Genomic DNA, 26,477 nt, shown 5'->3' on the forward strand with positions numbered 1-26,477 from the left:
GTTGCTAACAAGTGAGCATGAAATAGAGGTAGACTTGTCCCGTGTTTGCATTACACACACTAACATTCACATTTTGGTCACTTAACCTTTTGATCAATGATCGTCAACTAGCAGTCTGCGGGTCACATGTGGCCCACAAAATCTTCTATCCAGACTGCAGGATACTAATGAAATGTAAGGAGAAAAAACTGCATTCATATTTGTTTCCTAACAGCATTTCCCATACACTTAATTGTGTCAGAATGCCACAGTGCCAAAATTGAAATATTGTACACGTATTGATTTTCTGTTCTTTATTCTCTTTATTATTTCATTGTAAAGCATCATTCACTCAGGCCTCCTTGCCCCGCGCTCTCTCTGAATGAAAACACGATCATGCATGGGAGGGAGAATTGTTGTTGACCTATGGCTGGCATAGCTGCTGTCAATATCAGCTGCTTGTCAGGCATTGGTGGAAGGATGGGGCATGGGCCAGGGAAGAACCCATTAAATTCTGGTTGTGAAATAGGTTTGAAATTTTTTGACATTTTCATATTGTTTGGCGTTGGTATTTGGTCTACTGTGTACCCTTCTAGTTCTGTTATTTATTGTAACAAAAATACTTAGCAGTTCTCTGAGAGAACTGAGAGCTAATTAAAAAGGTATTTAGTTATCATCATGGATTTCCCATGAAGGAGTCTGTTCACACTGGTATAGACGAATAAAAATGATATTAATTTAGTAAAATATTAAACAATATTAGGCTAATTTGTCATATGTAGGGGTTCAACTGGAACGGGGCTAACTGGAGCTGAACTGAACCTTTAAAATCACATCATCATATCACACAAAATACCACTAGTAATTCTCTGGAGTAGAGAGAAAGATTTGAGGCAATTTCTACACCAAACGAACATTAACAACAAGCATTGTAAGGTTATTGGTATCAGTGTGGGGGAAGTTACTTTCAAAGCCTAGTTTTACAAGTTACCAATTACTTTACACGGGAAGATGTTGAGCTACAGCAAAGCTCCATTTGGGAGAAATCTATAGTTTAGTTGACTAAAGCTACTCAGAATCAAATTGATAATATACATGTGATACTAAATTATAACAAAGTGTAACACAAACTGTCACATGCTAGTTTATTGCCAGTATTGGAGCGTTCAAAGGTCATGCATAAACCAAAAAAAAAAAAAAAAACCACACTATTTATGGGAAAGTTCTGGAACATCAGCTTTGGTTTTGTTTACAATAACTGTTTAAGTATGGCCATGGTGGTCATTCTTCCTCAGGCTGATCTCAGGAGATTTATCCATGATGATGTTGCTTTGTGAACACTGAGGACCTCAGGTCTCCCTACTGCAGTGGGGGATCCATCTAATAGCGCACAACTCATGCAATTAGTAGGCTAAAGTCAATCACACCACGTATTGCTTCAAAAAAAAAAGCACATTTCATTCATTATATTGTGAATGCAGGCCTGCAGTGTGCAATTGAATGTGTGTGTTTCTTGTTTAAAGTGATCATCACACAAATAAGATTCTCTTGAAATCTTATTTGTGTGATGAAGGATTTGTTCAATTTAGAAATTTCATTCTTGTATTTATGATTTATTGATGTTTTTTTGGGGGGGGGGGGTAACAACAACAAACGTGTGTGTGTGTGTGTGTGTGTGTGTGTGTGTGTGTGTGTGTGTGTGTTTGTGCTGCTACTGGTTAATCTGATCTTTCTTGATTCTGTTCTTCCATCTGTTTGTGGAGATTTGAGTTCAGATGATGTTGGAGACCTGACGTTCTCTGTTCTCAATTTTCAGACGTCAACAAACGCATCAAGCACCTGCAGCTCCAACGCCCAACCGTTTGAACGTTCAGTCATCGTTTTGCTCCGTGGTACGTTCTAAAAGCTCATTTAAGAGTTAGCTAGCTAACACTGTATGTGTGTTTACTAAGCTGTGTTGCCTTGGTGAAGGAGGCATTTTCTTCCCACCATATTTTACTTTGAGACATAAAAATGCAGTTTGTTAATATGAGGAGCGCGAAAAACAAATTCATAACCGATGACGCTGCCGCACGATGAGACGTTGACAACGCGCAGACAGACAACAGCAGCACCGAGCAGCAATTATTAGCACTTATTCAGAAAATTGGAGAAAGGTGAGAAATAACCACAAATCTGTAATTTATCTCCATTCTGTTCCCTGGTGACGTGCTCACGCAGGCATGTGTTTACTCAGTTACTATGGTTACGGCGGTTAAACTTTCTCATGAATCCCATTAAGAGGTTAGTATGCCTTTGGAAAAAAAACATGAATATAAAATCTAGACAGACACCAATATTCTTTCTGCTGTTACGGTATCATTTTTGTATTCTCAAAAAATCATTCCAGTGATCTAAATTAGCTCTAACGTTAGTGTAACATAAGCCTTGAAGGGCAGATAGGCTTCAGCAGGCCTTTAACGGGGTCAGTCCAATTAACAAAACAACCCAGAATGTAGATTATTACTCTGTGCCTGCAGTGCTAATCAATATTTTATTTAAGCCACAAAGAGATAGTAACTTATTTAATGTCTCAGGAGATTTATCCATGATGATGTTGCTTTGTGAACACTGAGGACCTCAGGTCTCCCTACTGCAGTGGGGGATCCATCTAATAGCACACAACTCATGCAATTAGTAGGCTAAAGTCAATCACACCACGTATTGCTTCCAAAAAAAAGCACATTTCATTCATTATATTGTGAATGCAGGCCTGTAGTGTGCAATTGAATTTGTGTGTTTCTTGTTTAAAGTGCAATATTGTAATAATTAGATTCTCTTGAAATCTTGTTTGTGTGATGAAGGATTTGTGCAATTTAGAAATTTCATTCTTTATTTTATTTGTACTTATTATACTAGCTTATTTCTATTCTTGTCACTTTTTCTATTTATGATTGGTGTTTTTTTTTGGGGTGGGGGGGTGGGTAACGACAACAAACGTGTGTGTGTGTGTGTGTGTGTGTGTGTACTTGTACTTGCTACATAGTAAGGACCAAAAAAAGTATTTTACTAACAGAGTGAGGACATTTTGGGAAAGTGAGGACATTTTGGCCGGTCCTCACTTTTTGAGACAACTTCAAATCACATTTTGAGGGTTAAGACTTGGTTTTAGAGTTATGGTTACAATTAGGTTTAGGTTAAGGTTTGGATCAGGGTTGGGGTTAGGCACTCAGTTGTGATGGTTAAGGTTAGGGTAAGGGGCTAGGGAATGCATTATGTCAATGAGTGTTCTCACAAAGTTGGAAATACAAGTATGTGTGTGTGTGTGTGTGTGTGTTTGTGTTGCTACTGGTTAATCTGATCTTTCTTGATTCTGTTCTTCCATCTGTTTGTGGAGATTTGAGTTCAGATGATGTTGGAGACCTGACGTTCTCTGTTCTCAATTTTCAGACGTCAACAAACGCATCAAGCACCTGCAGCTCCAACGCCCAACCGTTTGAACGTTCAGTCATCGTTTTGCTCCGTGGTACGTTCTAAAAGCTCATTTAAGAGTTAGCTAGCTAACACTGTATGTGTGTTTACTAAGCTGTGTTGCCTTGGTGAAGGAGGCATTTTCTTCCCACCATATTTTACTTTGAGACATAAAAATGCAGTTTGTTAATATGAGGAGCGCGAAAAACAAATTCATAACCGATGACGCTGCCGCACGATGAGACGTTGACAACACGCAGACAGACAACAGCAGCACCGAGCAGCAATTATTAGCACTTATTCAGAAAATCGGGGAAAGGTGAGAAATAACCACAAATCTGTAATTTATCTCCATTCTGTTCCCTGGTGACGTGCTCACGCAGGCATGTGTTTACTCAGTTACTATGGTTACGGCGGTTAAACTTTCTCATGAATCCCATTAAGAGGTTAGTATGCCTTTGGAAAAAAACATGAATATAAAATCTAGACAGACACCAATATTCTTTCTGCTGTTACGGTATCATTTTTGTATTCTCAAAAAATCATTCCAGTGATCTAAATTAGCTCTAACGTTAGTGTAACATAAGCCTTGAAGGGCAGATAGGCTTCAGCAGGCCTTTAACGGGGTCAGTCCAATTAACAAAACAACCCAGAATGTAGATTATTACTCTGTGCCTGCAGTGCTAATCAATATTTTATTTAAGCCACAAAGAGATAGTAACTTATTTAATGTCACGTCTAGAGTTCACCTTTGGTCAGCAAGAAGTTGTCACTGTATGCTTCTGACACAGATGGATGGGACTGTATAGTGCCTAAAAAGGCAGCTAAGTTAAAATATGGGTCAATCTATTTTAGAACAGGAAGACTTTGTAGACCTGCATCGTAAATTTAGACAAGAATCCCTGACACACATGTTTCTTTGTGATGAGACTGGTGTCGTTAATATCCCAGCACCAACCATGTTACCGTGACTGTAGCCCTGGGTTCTCAAGTGTTCAGTGACTGACCCTTTGATGGGGGCATACAGTATTTAAAGCTACTAAAGACAGCTGTTATACATTTGAGAAAAAGGTCAAAACATAATCTAATGCTGTTCATTGTAACACACCCAACCTTAGATTCAGTTAGTGTTATGTCATAGCCAAAGTCACAAAAGCAATTTATCCTTGTAATCAAACTAATATCTCTTCAGCAAGAATAAAAGTCAAGACCTTTTTTTTTCGTTTTTTTTTGCCTCTGCATCAGCGACAGCCAGAGCCAGAGGTGTATTGTTTTCAGCTTGTCCGTCCAAATGTAGATACGTATATACATTCTTGTGGACACGATATCTCTGTAACGCCTTGACAGAGCTTCTTCATTCATTAGGACTCAAAGATGTAGTGATTAGATTTTGGTGGTCAAAGGTCAAGGTCACGGTGACCCCACAAAACATGGTTTTGGCCTTTTGAATGCAATATCTCTGTACCGCCTTGAGGGAATTTCCTCAAATTTGGTACAAACGTTCACCTGGACTCAAGGATAAAACTTATTTGATTTTGGCAGTCACAGGTCAAGGTCAAGGTGACCTCATAAAACAATTTTTAGCCATGACTTGAATGGTTCATATTTTATATGACTATGACTATGTATGGATAAACAGGGAAACAAACAGGGTAATCTGAAACAATTCTGAGTAGCAAAGGCGTACAACCACGAGGTGGTAATTCTAGTTTTTTATGCTACAAAATGCCAAAAGACAGCCTTGAAGAGGAGTGCCCTGCATTGTTCACGGCTCCAGACTAACTTTTCCACTAATTACACTGGTACGAACAACTTTCTCAGTTGGTCCCACCAGCACATGATTTCTTTTGTTTGTTATTTTTTGCTACAGTATGGTATTAGTCAATGACCTTGAATGCTGATGAACAGTTGCCTTAGTTTGCATTCTCGAGTTTTGTCAGAGGTGGTCTGAAATCACTCCTACAAACTGGGCACAGGCCGTGTTGTTGGCAGATGTTCGCAGATTCACATTCAAGTTGTTCTTTTTCATCAGTGTGATCAGCATTGCCCTTGTACTGCAACCACAGATACTGAGTTAGCCATTACTGTTGAAAGTGAGACCTACTTGGGATTGGTTGGGGTACGAGGTAGGAGCCTTTTTAAATGGCACAGTCTAATCACACCGCTTTGACACAATCTGTCTTAAAATGCAGACTCTCTGAACTGGGACACAGCTCATATTGATCATCTTAGTTTAAAATCCTAAAATGCTAACATTTGCTTATTAGTACTAAAAACAGCTGAGTCTGATGGGATTATTTTATTATTTGGTCATAAACCAAGTCATTAGAATTCATGTAGGGACTATGAATGCTGGTACCAAATTTTATGGCAATCAATCCAATAGTTGTTGAGATATTTCAGTCAGGACCAAAGTGGTGGATTGACTTGTAGACTGACATTGCAAACCAAGAAGCAGAGTGATCCAGCTTTCCCTCATACTGCCAGTTTTCTTTACCTGGAAGTTTAATAGTATAACAGTATAGCTCACTATAGCTCACGACTTGTGTCTATCTCCTCACACTCCCGAAAGCAGTTGTTAACAAATCATGTTATAAAGACATGAAGGCACAGTGGCTAGCTTTGACCTAAGAAATAACCCTTGAAGTACAGATCTATAGTGGACTACAGTTTAAGATGTTACTTCTGCCATCCTGCCCCCGTTACCTGCATTTGTTGCATCATGTTTTATATCATTTTATATTTATGTTCATATACTGTTGTTTCCAGTTTAGGACAGTGTTATATGGGTCGTAGAATGCTTATGATATGAGATATGAAATAGTAAAATATTGAGGTCCTAAAAAATATACTGTGGGGTCCAAAAATTGATCTATCTAGACACCAGCTAGAACTACATTAATACGCTACAAAATGTGATCTGTTTATTATATTTAATCTATTCTAGTTTTTATTTGCTCATTAACTCTCCTACTGCTTGTCAGACCAGTCCAATTGTTTTTATCAGCTGCTTAACTCTACTCTAACTCTACCCTACTCTACTATCTCTCAGTCAGTTTGTTTTCCCCACAGATACTCAGCAATCCTACTGCTTGAATGTCTTTCTGTTGGAATCTCTGCTTCTCTGTTTCCTAGCCCATCATCTTTAGCTGACCCACCTCCTTGTCAGCACCAGTACCTGTTTCTTTGCCTTTTTTTCTGGATCTTTTCTGTCCCTTATTCCAAACAGCAAAAACAGTAAATCTTCCTCAAAGTTAGAGCATGTTCTTGTTTCTCAGAACTGATAATGGGCCTCAGACTGACTCAGCACAAATCATCTCCCCACCTGTCTCTTTATTCTTAGCCCTGACTTTGGCTCTGTATCACACTACATGTTGCCAACATTCTGTCTGTCTTCCAGTTTTACTGTGTGTGTTTTCCTGATCTAACCTGACTGCCTGTTGACAGGTGCTGAAAGACCTTGTCCTTGTAAACCTTTTAACTCTATCTGCCATGTACCGGTGTCCGCATTGGAGTCCAACTTCCTATGCGAGCTAGGTGATTCATGATGAGTTAAATGAGTTCTAGTAATCTGTATCCCATCTTGGACTTGAGCCTATCCTTTCATCTTGAATAATTGAACTCGTGCAGTGTCTCATTACATGTTTGGTCTACAAGAAGCAGGTTCTCTTTTCTAGAAACAACCACCATTATAAAGACGATTCCAGTTATTAACTGAAGTGCGAGCTTGACATTGCTGGCTAAATATGACATACAGAACAAATGGGAAATATCAAGCAAAAGAAAGGTTGCAAATCTATTCAGGCAAGGAAACACTGTGATTTATTTTAATGGTACTTATTTAAAGGGATGAATGGGGAAGTAAAGTTGAAATCTCAGCCAGTGCCTTGCTTCAAAAAAGATAGGATAGTGTCAGTTACTATCCTATTTTACAGATTATATTCACCAAGCAGTCTGTAACTGCTGCCAAAAAGGGTGATGTACTAATTTAGCCAAATTGTACACCTACTTTTCATTCATTCAAAAGAGCAATAAAGCGCAGATTAGACCAAATGTGAGTGTGTTTTGGTGATGGTATTTCATTTAATGGTTTTCTGATCTGTTAGTGCTTTTCTTTGTGCAAAAACCCAGATTAAAATAGAATTTCTCTACAATTTCTATAAGATCTTGGCACATTGTGTGTTTGAAAATGCCAGTTTGTCTTTGCATGGCATTTGAATTAGTGGTTCCTCTTTGTCACCACTCTGTGCGTGAAAAGAGGATTTTATAATAATCTGCTTCGACACCACAGAGTCACTGCAGATTATTTTGTGCTACTGATAGCATATGTATTGTCTTAATGTATACACTTTCCCAAACCACCCTATAGTTTGACAACACAGTAAATTAATTAAATCTGTCATTTGTAATCTAAAATTTGCAATATTACCCATCAGTTGCAGAGGTTCTGGGCATCACACAGTAACTGTCATTGTTTCTTCCTATGTTTCACATCCCATTAGTTTTATCCTATTTAATAACCTCATGAGCGCAATTCGTACTGTCACTCTAAAGCAGGTCACGGATTATGTCCATGACTGTAATCCTGTTTCTGCAAGTCAGATCTTAAAGATTTAGCAAGTTCCTATACACTGTCATAAGACAAAAAGGCAATAATTTCTGATGTAAGGAAGGAAATACAATGCACACACTGCACAGACCCTCACGCACCAGTGATGTCATGGAAAAACACTCCACTGTCTTGGCACAGCAGAGTGAGCCAACTGGTTCTGTGTATTCATGACTGACAGATGCTTATGCTGCTGTTATAAAGTCATGCTAACCTTTGTGTTGCATGCTCAAAATCCAAATATGGTCAAAATATGTCATTGTTACGTTTAAGGCTATGCAGTACACACTTGCTTCTTTAGATATTTGGCTCTCAGCCACTTAAAGAGTCAACTGTCAAGCATCAAGCATGAAACATTTCATTCACTATTCTCATTCTCAAAAACATGCATTAAAAACAATGGAGAAAAGAAAAGTGCACAAAAATTACAAATCTAATCTAGATTTCGACGCCTTGTTGTCTCAGATTAAGGACAAGCATGTGTTTCTGTTTAGCTTTTGTACAATGTGGGCACAAAACTGAAGAACAAAATGTTTATTTTGGATAATTCCCAGTTCAAACCTGTATGTTAAACAAGCAGGTCCCTCCAAAGTTTTAATCAAACAACAACTGTTCTGATGAAGTGTGTCCAAACCCTTTAAATGTCAAATGTCTGTCAAAGAGAAACAAGTAGCTTTTTTTGGCAGTAGGCAAGGAGTGTGTGTGTGGTGTATTAGCATCTGTGTTTGGTCTTGGTCTATTTTCCAACTTTTTTCATATATAAAGCGCACTGGACTATAAGGCGCATTAAGCGAAACAAAACAGTCAGATAAGTCAGTCAAACTTTATTAAACGTGTTCACAATAACTCTCAACATTGTTCAAACGTTAATGAGCGTATTCACAATAACTCCCAACCTTGTTCAGTTGTAACACGTAAAAAAAAAACACAGTCTGATACCGCTAAATCAAACGTTAGCATATTCACAATAACTCCTTATAGGTCCTCATATACACACACTGTAATATTATGGTGAAGCACAGTATGTATTACTCCGCGACGCTCCTGACTATGATAGCCATAATGCTGCAAGCGGTGCGGCTTTGCAGTTTACCAAAGTCGTACTAAAACATTTTGACAGAGCGCCGTGAGCGCCGTGTACCACACAAAATTGCTTCGAGGTCAGTAAACACAACCAGAATTAATCCATATATAAGGCGCTCCGGATTATAAGGCACACTGTCGTTTTTTAAGAAAATTAAAGGCTTTTAAGTGCGCCTTATAGTCCAGAAAATACGGTACTTATTTCACATTCTTTCTAAAAACAGATTTGTAGAGCTTAGGCTGTTTAAGAGCCTGTTACCGCTGCAGCTCTGTGAAGTCCACTGGTACACTGTACATCAACAAATTGTTTAGTGGTTAGGTTCATGTTCTGGCCAAGCTCTTTTCAGTTATCACTTCTCTGTTGTGAATTGTTGGGAAGCTTAGCCTTAACCTTTAATGAGAGCAGAGGAGGATGACACAAGCTGGTAAACAGCACATCTATGCTGATTAGATCAGCTTACTGACTGTAGTGTGCTTTGTTTTTTTTTGACAAAATAGTTTTATCTTTCCTGGAAACAGATTACAAACTTATGAACTCATTTGTGTTTTGTCTCTTTCTTTTTTGGAAGTCTTTTCCTTCAGTTGAAGCAGCATTCCCTCTGCACTCAGTCTCCCCACCAGGGTATAAAATTAACTTTTTGACCTCCCTGCTAATGGCAGGTAAGGTGTAAATTTTTACCGACCAAAATATGTTTTTACTGGCCAACTTCTCACAACACAACTTCATTAAAAACAGTATTAAAATAAAAAGAATAGTAACTTTTATTTGAAATATCTCATATCTCATATATACATCAGCATGTGTAAACAATATGCAGCATGTGCACTTTAGTGCATTCATTCATAGACACACAGCTTTCCTCATTTTTTTCTCTTTGCTGGTTGCTGTACTCTGGCAATGTGTTGCCACATACTTGAAAAAACCAACTAAATATTGTTGTTCACTTAACCCTACTACTAATTCGCTTTCTGACTGACTGACTGAACGCTAAGCTGATGTTATTGCAGATAACTCGATAAATTTTAAAATGTTGAATGACGGTGGACAGCCAGGGACAACTTCGAAATTCTAAACGTGATCAGTAGACTGGCTGTAGCTGTAGGCTATGTGTGTTTTACAGTCTATGGCATGAATGATGAAAGTTATATAGCGAAGCAGGCATATTTCAGCAGCCTATCAATGACGAGTGACCTAATTATTTTATTTATCAAAACATACTTTAACACTCATTTGGTGAGTGGCGGGTGCTAATTTTAAACCCTGCTCCCCACCTTTTAACACATGTCCCCTGTATAGTTCAGCAGTTTTACTCATTGGTCTGGTTTCACGCCTATCATACCAGCCACCTTCCTCTTTCTCATTGCGGTGAGCTTTACATTTGTACAACTGTGGTGTGCCTCGCTTACACAAGTTCATGTCAGACCTTCTCATTTTTTCTGTTGAACGTGAACACTTTGCCTTTCAGTGTGTTTCTCCTGAGATATATATTGAGAGGTTTAATTGTTCCAAATGACTTATAACACAGATTTGTTTTGGATTTTAAATTTACCTCAGGTTTTTAAAGCACTATTTATGTAAAAATACAGGCTAATATAAACCAGTCATAACTGCTGGTAGGGCATTTATAGTGACATATAATAATGAGAAATTGGCTTTCACCTGCTGAAAGAGCTTCCCTCACAGGGCTTCCTCCCTATCCTACCCCTCCCCACATATTCCCACATTAGCAAAACACCTCATATTTAGAAATCATGATTTTTTTTTTATTGTTGTTATTTAAAAAAAAAAAAGAATATTTTGAGCAGGAAGATAAAACAACTTAGAGAGATGTTACAACAAAAACACAACATTTTTAACAGTGATATTCAAGACTGCAAAACCCGAAATAAGTTGTCCATAATTGCTGCAGAGCAAGTTTTAGAGAATTTGTCAGCAGACTGGGCATGGAGGAAATGAAATTGTTATTGCAGATAGCATAAACTTCAATGTAACGATGCCAAGATCTGACTAAGCAGCATCCTGTTGTCATGTCTGTATATGGTAACAGAGATAGCAGGTGTCAAATCAAAACAGAGACTATGAAGTTGTAAAAAATGAATAGAGCCACATCAAGCTGAGTGGAGCTGAACAAAGTGTAATCTCTTGCCAACTACTGTATGGACTGACATGACATTTCACATTCATCAGGCCAAAATGTTAAGTTCCTCTCCTGATGTGTTTTAAACTATATAAAGGCTTAATCATTGCATTTAATTTTTTCTAATATGGTTTTCCCTGAAAAAAGGAAAACTGAGGCTGGCAGCACATCTGTGCTTACTTACTCATCGAGAAATTCTGGATTAGGCCTTGTGCCCAGCCCAGCATTGTTGCTTGTGCTACGTTTACAGGTGAAAGAGCAGGGCGTATCAAGATGGTTAGTGGAGGAAACATCAGAGATACTCAGCCACTTGTTTGAGCTTCAGTCAGACCCAGACTCAGGAGTTTGTTGAGGAGTCAGGAGTTTGTTGTGTACCGGACCACTAGAGGACCTATCATGTTGTTTGTTAGCTTGTAACAAGCTTGGGTTACAAGATAACAAACACCATGAAACTTGGGGTTTATTTTACCTGCGACCCCATCCCTGCAAATTGACTGGATTGGTTCCTTAGATTTGTGACGTATGAATCTCTGGCTTTCTGAATCAGTTTTTATTAGACTGTCACTGGTTCACTGCAGTTCCAAGATGGAAATACGCAGTCATGGCGTTGAATACTTATTTTGCTGTGTAATATACAAAAAACACCATATGGACATGTTAACAAGGTTAAAAACTTAATTTTCATCAGAAGGGGTCTTTAAGTTTGTCCAGTTCTGTGGTTTATGGTAAAATACTGTACCTGCAAAACTAATAACATTCCAATCAGCCTGTTGATATTAATGTTTCCCCTACACTTGCCATAACAAAGATGCCCCCAGTGCTAGTGCTGCCAAGTTTATACTATCTGCAGTGCAGTTCTACCACCATGGAGATGAAATGTTGAATGACATTTTAGAATAGCGAAACATTAGATGTCCATGCTGGTGCCATGTTATTAGGAAAACACAGAGATGGCCATGTTACAGTACAGATTATTTTAACATTGTAACTTTGATAGCTGAGACCATTTTAATGCTCCAAGATGCACAGTTAAACCGATTTAGAGGGGGTTTGAAAACCCCTGGCTTATGCCAAACATGGCATAAGCCACGTCTTTAGTCTGATTTGCAATTAGATATGTTTTGGTCTCATAAGACGAGAGAACCTTAGTGCCACTGACTTCAGAGTCTCCTACCTGCCTCCAGACAAAAATGTCATATGAGTATTCTGTTGTTTTTTTTTTGTGTGTGTGTTTGTTTTTTAACCCAGCCAATTGCTGTTGTGTGCCCAGTCCTTCCACTCTCAGCCTCTGAAGCTCACTCACTCAGTTTATGAGGACAGCGTGTTTCAAGCAGATTTACAGCTCTGCCATCCTTGATTTGACTAGCCTCCAGGGGACGTTCAGTTACTCTAAAATGTTTTGGTATTAATGCCCAGACTTGTGCTCCTCTACCACCTGTTCATCAAGCTGCTTAAGGTGCTCCTTTACCATTGTTTTCATGGTGAAGGTTTTTTCACAGTACAGAATGACTCACAGGTATATTTGTTGCATTTGTGATCTCCATTTAAAAGCTTACGTCTTTTAATACTAATTGGCTATACAATTGGCTATACAAATGACAACAAGAACAGCACAATGACACATCAGACACAAAGGTTTAGCACAGGAGTTTTGCTCACATCTAATTAAAACCAGACAGAGCAGCAACCTAACACACAAAAGAGTACTCAGGGCAAATACAACCCAAATTCCTTAAAAACACTGGAGTAAATTCTCAGATTTTTTTGTTTCAGTTTCACTACTCAACCTACTCGACCTACACTGGTTACCCATGGCGACCCAAATCAATTTCAAGTCACTAATGCTTGTCTTTAGAGTGTCTTTTGGGTCTGCACCCATCTACTCGAACTCAGTCGTACAGCTTTATGCTCCTTTTGGAACACTGCATTCCTCCAAGGAATGTCGTCTGGCGGGCATTGCCATCCCTGCACACAAGGCAATCACAGTCCAGACTCATCCTCACATCTGTAGTTACCTGATAGTGGAACAAGCTAACGAATACTATCAGAGCAGGGTAGTCCCTCTCATTCTTCAAGAATCTCTGAAGACTCATCTCTTCTGAGAGCACCTCCTCTCCCAATACCTTTAATAACCTGTCTAACTAGCACCTAGTATGCACCTACAGTGTTTTTGTTTACCTGATCTCCTTGCACTTATTAAATAGATGTAGCACTTAGTTCTTACACCAAGGTCTCCTACCACACTGAAGTTTTAGTGATGTCCCTCACATGTAAGTCACTTGGATAAAAGCATCTGCCAAATGAGTAAATCTCAAGGTAAATTGTTGAGTGAGTGCAGTTCAACATTCAGTCTAATATTTTTCTCTAGGGTAGAGTTATTTTTGACAGTTTCAATCACAATTTAATTGTGTGATTGCTGTCATTATCCAAAACATTATTGGACATCTGTTGATATTAGGGATAGTGTGCAATGTCCTTGACTTGTTAAATATAGGACAAAAAGGTGCACGTACTTGTCACCTGGGGTCGTATTACAGAAACTTCCTATCTTAAGTCCTAAGTTAAGATAAGAAGAGTATAAGATTTGGTATTACAGAGATCGTAATTAACTTTAGGAATCCAGCATATCTCACTTCATCCTATATTATTTCAGGTTAGGAAATCCTGAATACTTAATACAAAATCAGTTATTTTGTTGCAAGTTAGGAAGTTTCTGTAACATGGCCCCAGAACTCTAAACAAACCAACAAATCAAATAAGTTAGTTTAATTAAGTGCCCTAGATTGATCTTTATGTATTATCTATGTATTTCTTTTCAATGCAAACGTCTGTGGATCGTATACGGAAATACTAGTAAATAGTAAGCACTTCTTACTTTCACTTAGTGCTTAAAAGAATAAAGATATTTTTGTGGTCGGTAAAGCATTTTGCATATTTGGCAATTGAATAAAAACATTTTTGAGGTGTAACAAACAACTCAAAAATATCACTGGTTACACCTGTGTTCTTCCTGTTATGACATTTGAATATGTGTATTGTAAGAAAAGTATTGATAACCAACATCCATGGTTTTCAGAAATGCAGCACTTCTGCTCCAGCTAGCATGTTCACATTTCGGTTGTTCATGTTGTTCATGTTCAGACATATAAATACCTGTCTTATTTTTCTGATAACTGCCTGTCACATATGTAGTAAAAACAACGCATGATAAATGATGTAATGATGATCTACAGACTGAAATAAAGGTGAAATGAGATCATGGTACATGCAGCAGCTTCCCAGCAGCCAGAAACCAAATCTGACCAAAGACAGTGCCAAATTACAAAATTAGCCATGAATCAAACTTTATGCTGCTGTACACAGAACATCCAGGAATACAGAGTGAACTTGTTTTCCTCTCCAGTGTATCCCTCACAGGCGCTCTTGCAAAACTTGTGCATGCTGGAACTGTAGAGGCTCTCAAGTACACCCAGATGGACTGTAGCCATCATTCCTGCTTTCTAAACACACGCCTATTCAAGGCGTGTAATTGAGTGTAATGAACAAGTAATAGGTTTACTCCCACTTACGTGACAATATCATTAAATAAAAGAGTTCACCAGTTACCATACACCCACAAAGATGTTTTTACTTGTCCAGTTTAATTAGAACTTGTGGGCAAGTATTATTTCTGCAAATTGCCCCACAATCATTCTTGTCAATCCAAAATTTGTTTCCATGTTTTTTATAGTTCAAAAGTGTTGTTGACAGATAAATGTATGGCTTTTGAATTTAGTTGTTTTTTTTTTTTTTTTCTAGAAAATATACTTTACGCTTTCCGTCCAACCAAGGTACCATGGCTGACTAAGGCTTGATGTACTGTTATGTTTTCAAATATTTTGTGAATTGACCTATTCTCATTTAAAAATGGTCTTTCTTAAAAGCCCATTATCAGACTTAGTATCTCTCCACCATTACTTTGGTCAATATTATTAATTCTGTTTTTGTTTGCTTGAGTCATAGTTTTACACTTGTATTTGTGTTGCTGTATTGTCATATATCTTTGTTAATTTTGAGTTTTGGCTGTATCGCTGCTGGGTGTGATCCCCATTTGTCCTGTGGGGGGGAGTTGCTAGTTAACAATTCTGTGCTAATGTTTCTGAGGGTTACAAAGGGATGTGATTGGCTTTCGCCTGGGTGTCGCTTGTATTGTGTCAGAGGATATGTGCATAGAGCAAGCTTCCCACGTTTTTATTCTGACAATTTAGGTGGAACCCATCTGGAACTCATTGGGAACCAGTCCTGTCTGCAAGAGAGTATGAGGGAAGAGAGAGAGGAGGGCAAAAATACAGGTCTGGAGTTATGTAAAGAGCAGGTAGAGAGACATGCAGAGAGACAGCAAGCAAATTAAAACTTCAGAGCTTGCAAGGCATCTTAGAGGGGGACCGATTCATCATACAGCATGCATGTTTACACACACACACACACACACACACACACACACACGCTCTCAAAGTGGAGAGGTTCTGAGCTTATCTTGGTACAGGAAGAGGACTCTTAAAGGGACAGCGTTGCCTCATCTCTGCCCAGCTAGTCTCTGTGTTGATTCAAGCTGAGGAAAAGAAAGCAGAGAAAAACTTTGGATCAAGTTACTTAATGTTTGTAATTAGGGGGAAGATGAGAGTGGTTACCAGGCAGGGGATGAGGTCCATGGTTCAAAACTCCCTGTGGTGTTCAATTATGAAAATTATTTTTTCTCAATGAAGAAGAACTGGTCAGGTGTTTTTGTTTCTTTTTCTTTTCACAGTAAAAAAAAATAGGATGCTTTTTCATGTCATCATTTGGGTTTATATAAATGTTTTTGTTGGTGTGATAGTTTGTACATGTTGTCCTTGTTTACTGTGAAGGCTCGAAGCTGAATGATAAGCTGCCCTGAATATATTGCTTCCTTGTTGCCCTGTTACTGTAGAATGAGGGAAGAATTCACACATCTGGTTTGTAGAATAGTTTTGTCTTTCCCCACCTGTATGAGAATATGTGAAAACTGTCTGAAAATATTCGGCTTTGAGGTTATGTGTGACAAATAGCTGTCATTTGGCTTCACCTGGACCATACAAAGACCATTTTGCAAGAACAAGCACTTTGATCTGTCCATAGAAAATACACTTAAGTCCAAAATTATATCATTTTATATTGAAAAGGGAGCTCCTCTACATAAACAAGCACAGCACTTTTATTTTTTTGTCTATATTTAACCAACTCTCCTGCCTGTTTCTTTCTGTCTGACTCGTCCAATGTGATTTACTAAATGCTTGATACACTAAACCATATGGACAGAACAAGCAACGCTTTGTGTAAGTCCTCGGCAAAGAAGCACTTGTGTGCAGCCACACTCACACACGAGCACACAGTAATAAAACTGGAAAAAAAAAACTAAACGGGGGCAGCCTGGAGAGGGAGATGTTTTTCTCGATGTATTGTTGGCCTGTAAGGATCCTGGTGCCTGGCATCTGTCACACTGGCTGTACAGTCGCTGTGAAACACAGCAGGTAGGTGAGAGAAAGGGAGGAACTATGAGTCTTGTCTGAAAGAGTTATAGTCTGCATGGAGAGACGTCTGGAAAAAGGTTGGACAGGATCTTAGGACAGCAGATAGGAAAGTTAAGCAGAGAAAAAAGGGGGGAAAGAATGGAAGATTAAAAGCAAGAGGTGTTTGAGTAGAGAGAGGAAGAGTTGGACAGAGAGAAGGGGGCTGTTGTTAATGATCTGATCATGAGCAGCTGGAGATGCCTGTTCCGTCCTGCAGTCAAAGTCATCCTCATGTGGACCTAAGCTAAACAGGGGCTGTGTCCGCCCCACACTCAACATAGCTAATTGGCTGCAAACAGGAGCACCCATGCAGTCACCAATCAGGTGGCAGCAGTGGCAGCTTCCTTCTCCTTTGTATCTTCTAAGACACCTCCCACTCTGTGAGATTTAAAACCAGGGGAAGGCTGCGTGCCGATTCTAGAGAGTTCCATCCTTCCTCATTCAACCTGCCCCATGAGCTGTGAAGATCTACTCTGACTTCTCTCCCTCATCACTGTAGAGCACTTTGTTTTTTGTTTTGTTTTTTTTAAAAACTCTTTTAAAAGCAGTTTTGAAGTAGACCTTTTTGGCTCTTTTTTCAACCCTCTTGAATTCAAGAGATTGAAGAGCACCTATTGTTTCTTTGTTTTGCCTTCATATCTCCCTCCCTAACGCTGTGGATGAGTGTCGCATGAATCTTGCTACTCCCAGGCTGAATTTATCACCTGGCCTGTTCTCTGTCTTGTGAGAATACCCTCTGTTCCCTCTTCACATCATCTCTAAGAACTGACACGAACTGTTAACCCTAGGTATGTATTCAATCATCAAATATGCTAACATGTTGCCTGTGCTCAGTTTTTTTATTTCTTTGTTGACATTATGTTTACATTATGTACATCTTTTTGACTTTGTGGATATGTTTTTTTGCTTTAAAGTAAGTGGGTTTTTCTGTTTGTGCATGAATAGTATGTGTGTGTCTTTCTTTGAGAAAGCTATTTAAGCTCAGTTAAGTTGGGACACCCTAAGTGGGAGTGCGTGCCTGTCCTACAAATAGCACTTGGGGGGGGGGGGGGGGCCTGGTTCTTAAAAAAAAATGGTTCTTAGACTACAACTGTCTATCTTTGTTTGTTCTATATTCTCTCTATCAATTGTTTTGGTAAGCTGTCATTTTCCACTGCACTTGGTCTGAGAATAGAGAAGCCACCAGGGCTGAGACAGGTTGTAGTGTGAAAATATACACCAGAGTCCAAATATTTAAGACCACTTTTCTGGTCTTACACTTTTGGACCCCACTGCATTTTAATGCTTTAAATCTTGGTTTGAAGTAATGCTGTGATGAAAAATTTGTTTATGCTGAGACTTGTCAGAGAGAAGTTGTCATTTGTTTTGAATAATATATCGCCAGAGGAGTTTTACATGTATGTATGTTGTAGTTGCAAAGTGTTTTTGTTTGTGTGTGTGTGTTTTTTTTTTTTTTTTTTTTTTTTTTTTTGTTTTTTCCAAAAATTGTGATTTGCCAATTCAAAATGATAATTAATTTATTTTTTGGTTGGTATTTCCTGGTGGTACACACCATGTGGACTGAACACTTTCTGCTGTATTTCCTCCTCCTCTGCCTTTTATCATTCATATCGCTTTCGTCTTTCTCTTAATCAAAGTCATCATCCCTGAGGGCTGACAGGCCCAGCTCGTCTCTCTCTCTCTCTCTCTCTCTCTCTCTCTCTCTCTCTCTCTCTCTCTCTCTCTCTCTCTCTCTCTCTCTCTCTCTCTCTCTCTCTCTCTGTGTGTGTGTGTGATCGCTTTAATTTGTTCTCCAAGTGACTGGCCTTGGATGTCCCTAATGTGTACTTTAGGCAGATACTTTTGTTGCCCACTGACCCTCTGACACAATCATCTGTTTCGTGAGTGAAATACTAATATGTTACAGATAGTGAAATGCCATATTTGTTTCAAGGTGCTCTTCTGCATCTCTATCCACTCCTTGTGACCTTTAAAGCAGAAATCAGTTTCTCTGACTGCCTGGATGTTACAGTGACTCACTATCACCTTTTCAGGTACAAAGTGATATTACAAGAGGTTTTGGGTTCCAACTTCAGTAGATATCGCTAAAAAACAGTACATAGGTGTTTGACGCAGATGTGTTTGTCACATTCTATTAATAATAATTTTAGTTATTTTTGGATTTGCTAAACTGAATATTTACATATAGCACCTTAACTTCCTTTATATTTTGTTTGTTGAAAAACAACAGAGGAGCAGTAATGATGGATGGATGTATGTTTGTTTGTTGTGACTCTTCTGTGTCTCAGTTCTTGTTCTGCTTGTTAGTCTGGATGGATGATTTCGCAGAGAGATAAAGATCGGCTCTGTTCCAGAGAAGTAAGCTCAGAAATGCTGCAAAACATAAATGTGAAATTGTCTATGTTAAGACTGAGGAGATGGATGTTAATAAAGGAGATGAGAGGAAGCAGACAGTGTTTTTTTTTTTTTTTTTGTTTTTTTTTCCCTTTCATGAGCTCTATCTCTCTGTCGGTCCTCACTTTTCGTACTTACTCTGTTGCTGTAAAAGACAACATGTGTGCGCAGACACGTGCAGACTTGTGAAAATTCCCAGTTATCCTCACTTTAGTACGACTCACCACTAGCAGATGATGATGTCTGTGAACACTCTCTGCAAGTCACAAAACTGCAGAGGGTGGAGATGGAGAAGAGGCAGGCGGCAAACATGCAGTTGGCAGAGGAGGCTGAATGAACGGAGAAGTACTGAGAGGCAGGGAGATGAGGAGATGTGTGGGGTTGTTTGTAGAATGAGCCGCACCTATGCCAAGACACACTAATGCACCTGTATGAAAGTGAATACCTGGAATACATAGAATATTTATTGAGAGTTGCGTTGTTTGCCTTATAGACCCCTACTGTTCTAAATCTAAAACTTCTCAATCTGAAAGGATTTTGGTGATTTACAACAATTGTTTCTGAATTTTGATTTAATGAGAAACAGTGAAGAGACAATCATAAGTTTGAAACTGTTGTGACAAATCCCCAGCATGAACAAAATACAGGTGATCAAGTGCTATTTTTAACTCATGGCCACATGTGAAAGGCTTAATAAACTTCTGAAATTCCACTTAAATGGAAAAGGGAACTTGTGTTTTTTTATTTTTTTATTTTTTTTTTTATTTTTTTTTTTAACCCATGGCGCAGGTTTGTCAGGTTTGCTTGCTGATGCTTCTTTCTGGCTGCCGGCAAATGTTTTGTTATGTAATCAATGGACATTAGCTTGCGGTGCTGTATGTTAGGAATATCACTTTGACTGTAGACTACACAGATATTTATAGAATGGTGATATTAATAACAATTTCTTACTCTAGTCAGTCTTAAACTTCCCGAGCTGCTCACAGGCATCATACACATCGGAGTTAAACTGTTTTCTCATGCAAACTTGTATGTAACATCCTGCTTTTTTTAAATTTTCCCTTACTGCAAAGTTTAACTAATGTTACAAGTTGTTGCACCACAGACTCCATTTTGTTTATATTTGCTTCCCCTTGAGCTCACGTGCGGTGTTGAATTGCTCCCTCTGGTACGATAATCTTAATAATATCCCATGGTGCGTGACGTTCCTTTGTTTTAAAATCTTGTAGCATGTGCATGTTTGAGATTAAAGAGAAGATCCCACTCAATTTGAAAATTGGTGGTTTAAGAATCTGAACCAATGCCGCTGTTGTTAACTAACCCCACGAGTAGTTGTCAAGGTACCAACATTAATTATGTAACTGATTTCAACATTAGACATGATTATAAAATTCTGCTGCCTATTATCACCCCATGCCGCAATAATGTTTGATTTAAAAAAAAAAAAAAAAAAAAAAAGTCCTAAGAATTAAAGTCCCAATTTATAATTTATTACAGTAGCTCCCTCTCAGTTCCTTTTCAGATCAGTTATCTTACTTGCACACTGTTAATTTCTAAAAGCTTTTTGCTTTCTTCCTGTAAAACACTTGTATGAATGAAAGTTGACATTTTAGGGGATTTTGGGCAACTTTCTCTGAGTGGGATCTTTTGTTTATGTGCATGTTGACAGATTTGTGTGCCTTTTTGGTTTTCACCACAACAAAAGGAGGAAAAAAAAAAACAAACAAAAAATAAAAAATAAAATAAAAAACTGATGTGAGAATATTCCTTCTGCAGAGAGAGAGTACATTCAGAAAACTAAGCCCTACCCTTTGGTGTGTCCTCTCAATGTTTGTGTGTGTTGCGTTCATGCATGAATTGTGTAGGAAGAGTTATGGAAAGTTACCAGGTGCTGACTAAACAAATTGCAGAAGCAACATTTACAGAAGGGAGGGGGAGGGGGGGCTTGACTGTGAAACATTAAAATGAGAGAGCACCTCTTAGCGTGATAGAAGAGGTTATTAGACCCCACCCCACCCCCACCACACACGCAGGCTTACATTGCAGGCTTGCACTCACGCAAGCACACCTCTGACATGGAAGGCTGCCTGTGCGAGAGCTTGCAGCCACTCACAGCCTACTTCAAGAAGGTGGGGAAATGTTGTGACCTGAAGAGTGAAAAAGAAATCAGTTTATTCATATATTCATAATCAAGTGTAGCTTTTATATTATTTGTAGAGATTTAGTAGCTAATAATTGTAGAGTTTGATATTTATTGAATAGCATTTCCATCCTATTAGGGAAGATTTAAGCAAAAATAAATGTAAAAAAATCACAATCTAGGTAATGGGAAAGCATCTAATTTTCTTGACTGAATCATTACTAAATTCCTGAATCATTACTATAAATTTCTTCAAAGCTTGCGTATTTGCTTGACATTTTTTCGATTCTAAATGGGTAAATAGGCATGCATTTCCCTATGGCAGGACTCCAGACCGCTCTCTGCTCTGTGACATATCTTGCATACTGTTACGAAAAGGAGAGGGGGCCCACTAAAATAGTCAGGACTGTGGAAATCCTACATATCTGAAACATACAGCTGATAATACAGGAGAGCATATTAAGAAGAAAGGCAAACACAAACTGAAATTCACTAATATTATAGCTCCAACTGGCTTTTTACATTATGAATTACTGTACTGGTAATGTCAAATGGGTTGCTTGCAGCAAGAAACACAAACCCATCTCTGAGCTTAGCAGTGCTACAGAGCATTTTGGCCTCTTTCTCGTAGTTTTGGTTTTTCAGCCACTTACTCTACTTCACTCACTCTAAGGTTTTAGTCTCACTGCTCTCACAATGTAATTTCCAGCAGCAACAGGAAACTGTATAAGTGAAAAAGCTCAGAAATCACTGTATGCTACCTGCCTAACACCAAACAGCAGACAGACAAAGTTAGCTACTAGCTGGAGAAGGAGGAAGCAAGCTAGTTTAGCTTAGTTGGCAAGCTAGGGGAGTGAATATAGGAGTTACATTTGCCGGGTGGCCAGACACATGACTCCAAATGAATAATAATGTTACACAGTGTCTCTTGGACATGCTATAACAAACTTAGCATTAGCCAAAACAACTTATGAGACAGTAATTTGTCAGGGCTTTGTATCAGTTAGCATGTGTTTGGAGGTCTTGACCCTCCCTCCAAGTGGATAAGAGATTGCTTACTGCAGCTTTAAAGGCTCAATTTGTAAGTTTTGCTGTTGCTACAAAGCCAGTGTTAGCAATAGCAGTTGTTTGCTCACTGCTCTTGCCAAGAGCTTCAGCAGCGGTACTTCTTCAAGGCTGCCTCAGTGCTACAGGAAATCAGTATTGGAGAGTGACATGATGGGTTAACTTGGCTGCAGCTAGCTGGTTAGTGTGCTAACTTCATCAGAAGAAAAGAGGTGCTAGAAATAGAAACAAAATGAGGTTACTTTCCACTGCTGGAGACAACTCTTGGCGAGTAAAGGAGATCCTCTTGACTGGTAAGTAAACAGCTGTTCATGCTAACGCTTATGTAGCAATAGCAAAACTTAGAGATAGCTCATTATATGGAAATCATGATATGCAATTAAGGGTGACCTGTTTTGTCCATAACTGAAGAAACTGTCAGTTACTGATGGGCAAATTTCACAGGAATAAGTGTCTCAGAAATTCATTGGACTGGAACACGGTGTACCCCTGATTCCTCCTACAATGTTCTTTTCTTTTCACAAGCAGACAAAATACAAGCAGTCCACAGCGACTTCATCCTCCCCTGAGATTGCATAAAGCCCCATAAAAAATTTTACAAGATCTTGGAAAGGTTACAAATATTAACTATATTAATTTTAAGTGGTGGTTAGCAACAAAAAAAGGAGCGTGTTCCCAACAGTTCTGTAGTGCTTGCTGTCTGGTAGCAGCAATTACTTGACTTTGCATTGGTGGGGTATCAGACTCCATACTTGTTTTGCAATTTGAAAGGCTTGCTTGTACTGCCAGACCAACTGAGAATCAGGTTTTTACAGCTTTTAATACCGCTGTAGGAGAACATTTTTTGTTTTTTAAGTCAAGATGCTTTGAAGCCAACATGTTAATATCTGTCATATTAATTCTGATAATGCAGTATATTTGATGTGTTCATATTTGATGTGTATGTTTTCTTGCAAAGAACCCATAACTAAAGCTGTCAAATATATACCTACTCAAAATGAAGATGTTGTCTTCCACTATGCCTCCTCCACCACCCCTTAAATTCCTCATATATTACAGTTCCATTCACTATAATATTGTACAGACTGTAGTTTTTCTTTTTCGTTTTCTAATCCAACATAAAGATGCAGTTTGAACTTTGCAATGTCTGGTATGTAAGGGCTGCAAGAGTGTGCACAAGTGAAAACACACACACACACACACACACACACACACACACACACACACACACACACACACACACACACACACACACACACACACAACAGGAAAAAAACATGGGCCATGTGGGTGAGGTTTTCAGGCTTTTGTTGACTTAGGCACTGAGCTGACTCTCCCAACCCCCTCACCCACTCCTTCCTTGCCTTGACATTGAGACACACACACATATACATTGCCTCATACCCGTATTTTTTTTATTTTTATTTATTTTTTTTTTGGTCAATTTCCTTCACAAACGTTTCCTTTTTTTTCCTTTCCCCATTCTCCCAAGTGGATATACATGCATTCTTCCTTGTTCCAAATTTTATGATTTGAGCCAAAGCTTTCTGTATAACAGATGTGTTTTTCATTACATTGGGTGGGAGCCCTGTCTTGTTTTTCACCATGAAAAGGATGGCTGTGTTTATGCTAAATAAGTTTCTATCTATAATAAAGAAGAAGGTTTTTTAAGAAACTGCTTTACTGTGATATTTTAGATTTTTAAATCTTGTGTTGATTTCTTTAGTTTTCCTTGACTGCATAAAACATTTGATGCAGTTAACATAAGCCATGTCAATGAGCAGAGAAGTGGGTGCAAGAAGGCAAAAATCAGCAGTTAAAAATGTATGCAAACCAATGTAGCAAACCATCTGTCCAATACACAGTTACAGTAACCACACACACATAGACACACATGTACACACTAATGTGGCTCTGAGTTGTGTTCACTTCCCATGTTTGGGGTCGAAACTTGGGCTGTCCAACCACTGAAGACGGGGGACAACATCTGTCCGCCATCTTTCTCAGTGCTGCCAAGTATTATGGTGAGACCACCTTCGCCTCTCTGACTTTTCACCCACCCCTTCCCTTGCCTTCTTTTTTTTCTCCTCCTCCACTCCACCTTTCCTTATATTCCTCACCCCATCACCCCATCTGCCAAGCAGAGCCAGGTCATCCGAGATGCTGCTGCGCCTGTCTTTTTTTTTTTTTTCACTGCAGCTTTTTTCTGTATTCACCTTTTTTCTTTAAGACAACGTATTTTCTTTTTCACCTGGCTCACCTTACTCACTTCAGTCATTTGAATAGATGCTATGTTTTCTATTCATTATTGTTTATTATTTGGGCTTAATAGCTTTCTGCACATGATGAATGCACCTTTTTGTTTGTCAGAAGCATCTTAGATGACATTTGAATTTATGCAGACTTGACCTCTTGTCCTACATTCCTAAAAATATTTTTACACAAAGTAAATGAGAATATGTATTGTTATGAGATTTTGTTTGTGCATTTTGTACCGTATGTTGTAGTGATTTTAAAAAACCATTGCAAACAGCACTTCTGTATCACTGTTTCTAGCTTTTAACAACTTAGATCTTAATGTTTCTTTCTTTCTATCTTTCTATCCAACAGGAAACGCACACAAAAGTAGTTCAGGATGGCTCTCAATGTGCCAGGTCTGGTGGTGATGGCAGTGTTCTACCTGTTGATCTTGGGTACGGGCATCTGGGCGTCCATGCGCTCCAAGAAGGAGGAGAAGAAGTGCACAGGAGATGGCATGGAGATAACTCTACTGGCTGGACGCAACATAAACTTGCTGGTCGGCATCTTCACTCTTACTGGTAAAGCAATCAGAGGGACCACATTTTACATACTAGCTTATCATTTGGAGTCGTTCTGATGCGTTCAGGATGTTAAATATTCAAATTATGTTTGCAGGGGAAAAAAATTGCTAGTAATAACTGGCATGTGTGTAAAAAAAATAAAAAAATAAAATAAAATAAAATAAAATAATTTTTTTTTTTTAAATCTTAAAAAAAAAAAAAAAAAAAAAAAAAGCGGCTGGTTGGTCTGAATGAATTTCTTGGAATGCATAAGCAACTGTGGTGTCTGTCATGTTTCTCATTTTTTAATATGTGTATTTGTTTTTCGGTAGCTACGTGGGTGGGTGGAGGATTCATCCTCGGTATAGCTGAGGCAACATATGACCCGACCCTAGGCGCAGTGTGGGCTCTCATGCCTGTGCCTTATGTCTTGACCTTCTTCTTAGGTGAGTGGCATTGGTAACCCCCAAGCCTAAACCCTGAAACCCCCATCCCATCACACATAGCAGGATTAAAGTTTTAAATAGACACAATACTAGATGTGAACTTTATGCAGCCTAACATAGATAGTCTTGTAGGTGTAATGGTCTTGTATGCCTGACACGAACGACTGCAAGCACCAGTAAATGCTAGTAAAACTGGTTGTTGGCGGGAAGCTAAACTGCCACACAGGCTGGTGTGGACGTATGCACTGAAAACTCTCACATAAATACAAACTCTGGTTCTATCCCATCTTTAAATTAAAAGATTGTGAGGTCAGGACTCAGGTTTGGAACAGGGAAGATTGTCATTGTCAACATTTAACATTCAGTGTATCCCTTCGTTTACACTCAGCAGCTAATGAAATTCCTATGGGATGACACTACTACACTACTAGATAAGTAACAATGTAATTTTCAGTTGTAGTATTTCAGCAACGACCACAAGTTTCCTAATGCTTCTACAAACAGTGTATTAAGTGTGACACTGCTTCTGCTCACCCATCCCCCACCTGACTCCACACACCAATAAAAGTGTCGCTCACGTTATAAATAGGGCCATGAGAAATCAGTTCAGGATTGTAACTTGAAGCAACAGGCTCAGAGAGACTTAGATTGCCTGCTCCTAAATTCACCAAACTGACACACTCAGTTATGGGCCTGTAAACATTTGCAACAGGTGAAATCCTCACGCTCAGGCCCCAATGTCACAATGGCCTGTGTGGTTGCAGACTAATGGGAACGGGAAACCCCCGAAGTCCCTGATCAGGAA

The 26,477-nt window shown here is 38.8% G+C and overlaps 1 protein-coding gene across 4 annotated transcripts in view; it reads left to right on the forward strand.

The window, feature by feature from the left end:
- The first annotated feature begins 1,800 nt into the window (after window positions 1-1,800).
- LOC139636953 (high affinity choline transporter 1-like) overlaps window positions 1,801-26,477 on the forward strand; it is a 36,562-nt gene continuing 11,885 nt past the window's right edge. Inside the window, exons 1-4 of one of the 4 annotated variants that reach the window (XM_071505399.1) lie at window positions 1,801-2,135; window positions 3,409-3,484; window positions 25,036-25,244; window positions 25,559-25,672. In XM_071505399.1, coding sequence (XP_071361500.1) covers window positions 25,061-25,244; window positions 25,559-25,672 — 298 coding nt within the window. In that variant the 5' untranslated portion in view covers window positions 1,801-2,135; window positions 3,409-3,484; window positions 25,036-25,060. The other 3 variants (XM_071505400.1, XM_071505401.1, XM_071505398.1) reach the window with 3 other exon arrangements.

The sequence above is a fragment of the Trachinotus anak genome, unplaced genomic scaffold, assembly GCF_046630095.1.
Source record: "Trachinotus anak isolate AG129_WGS33_773 ecotype Australia unplaced genomic scaffold, CSIRO_AGI_Tana_v1 ptg000019l, whole genome shotgun sequence".
NCBI lineage: Eukaryota > Metazoa > Chordata > Actinopteri > Carangiformes > Carangidae > Trachinotus > Trachinotus anak.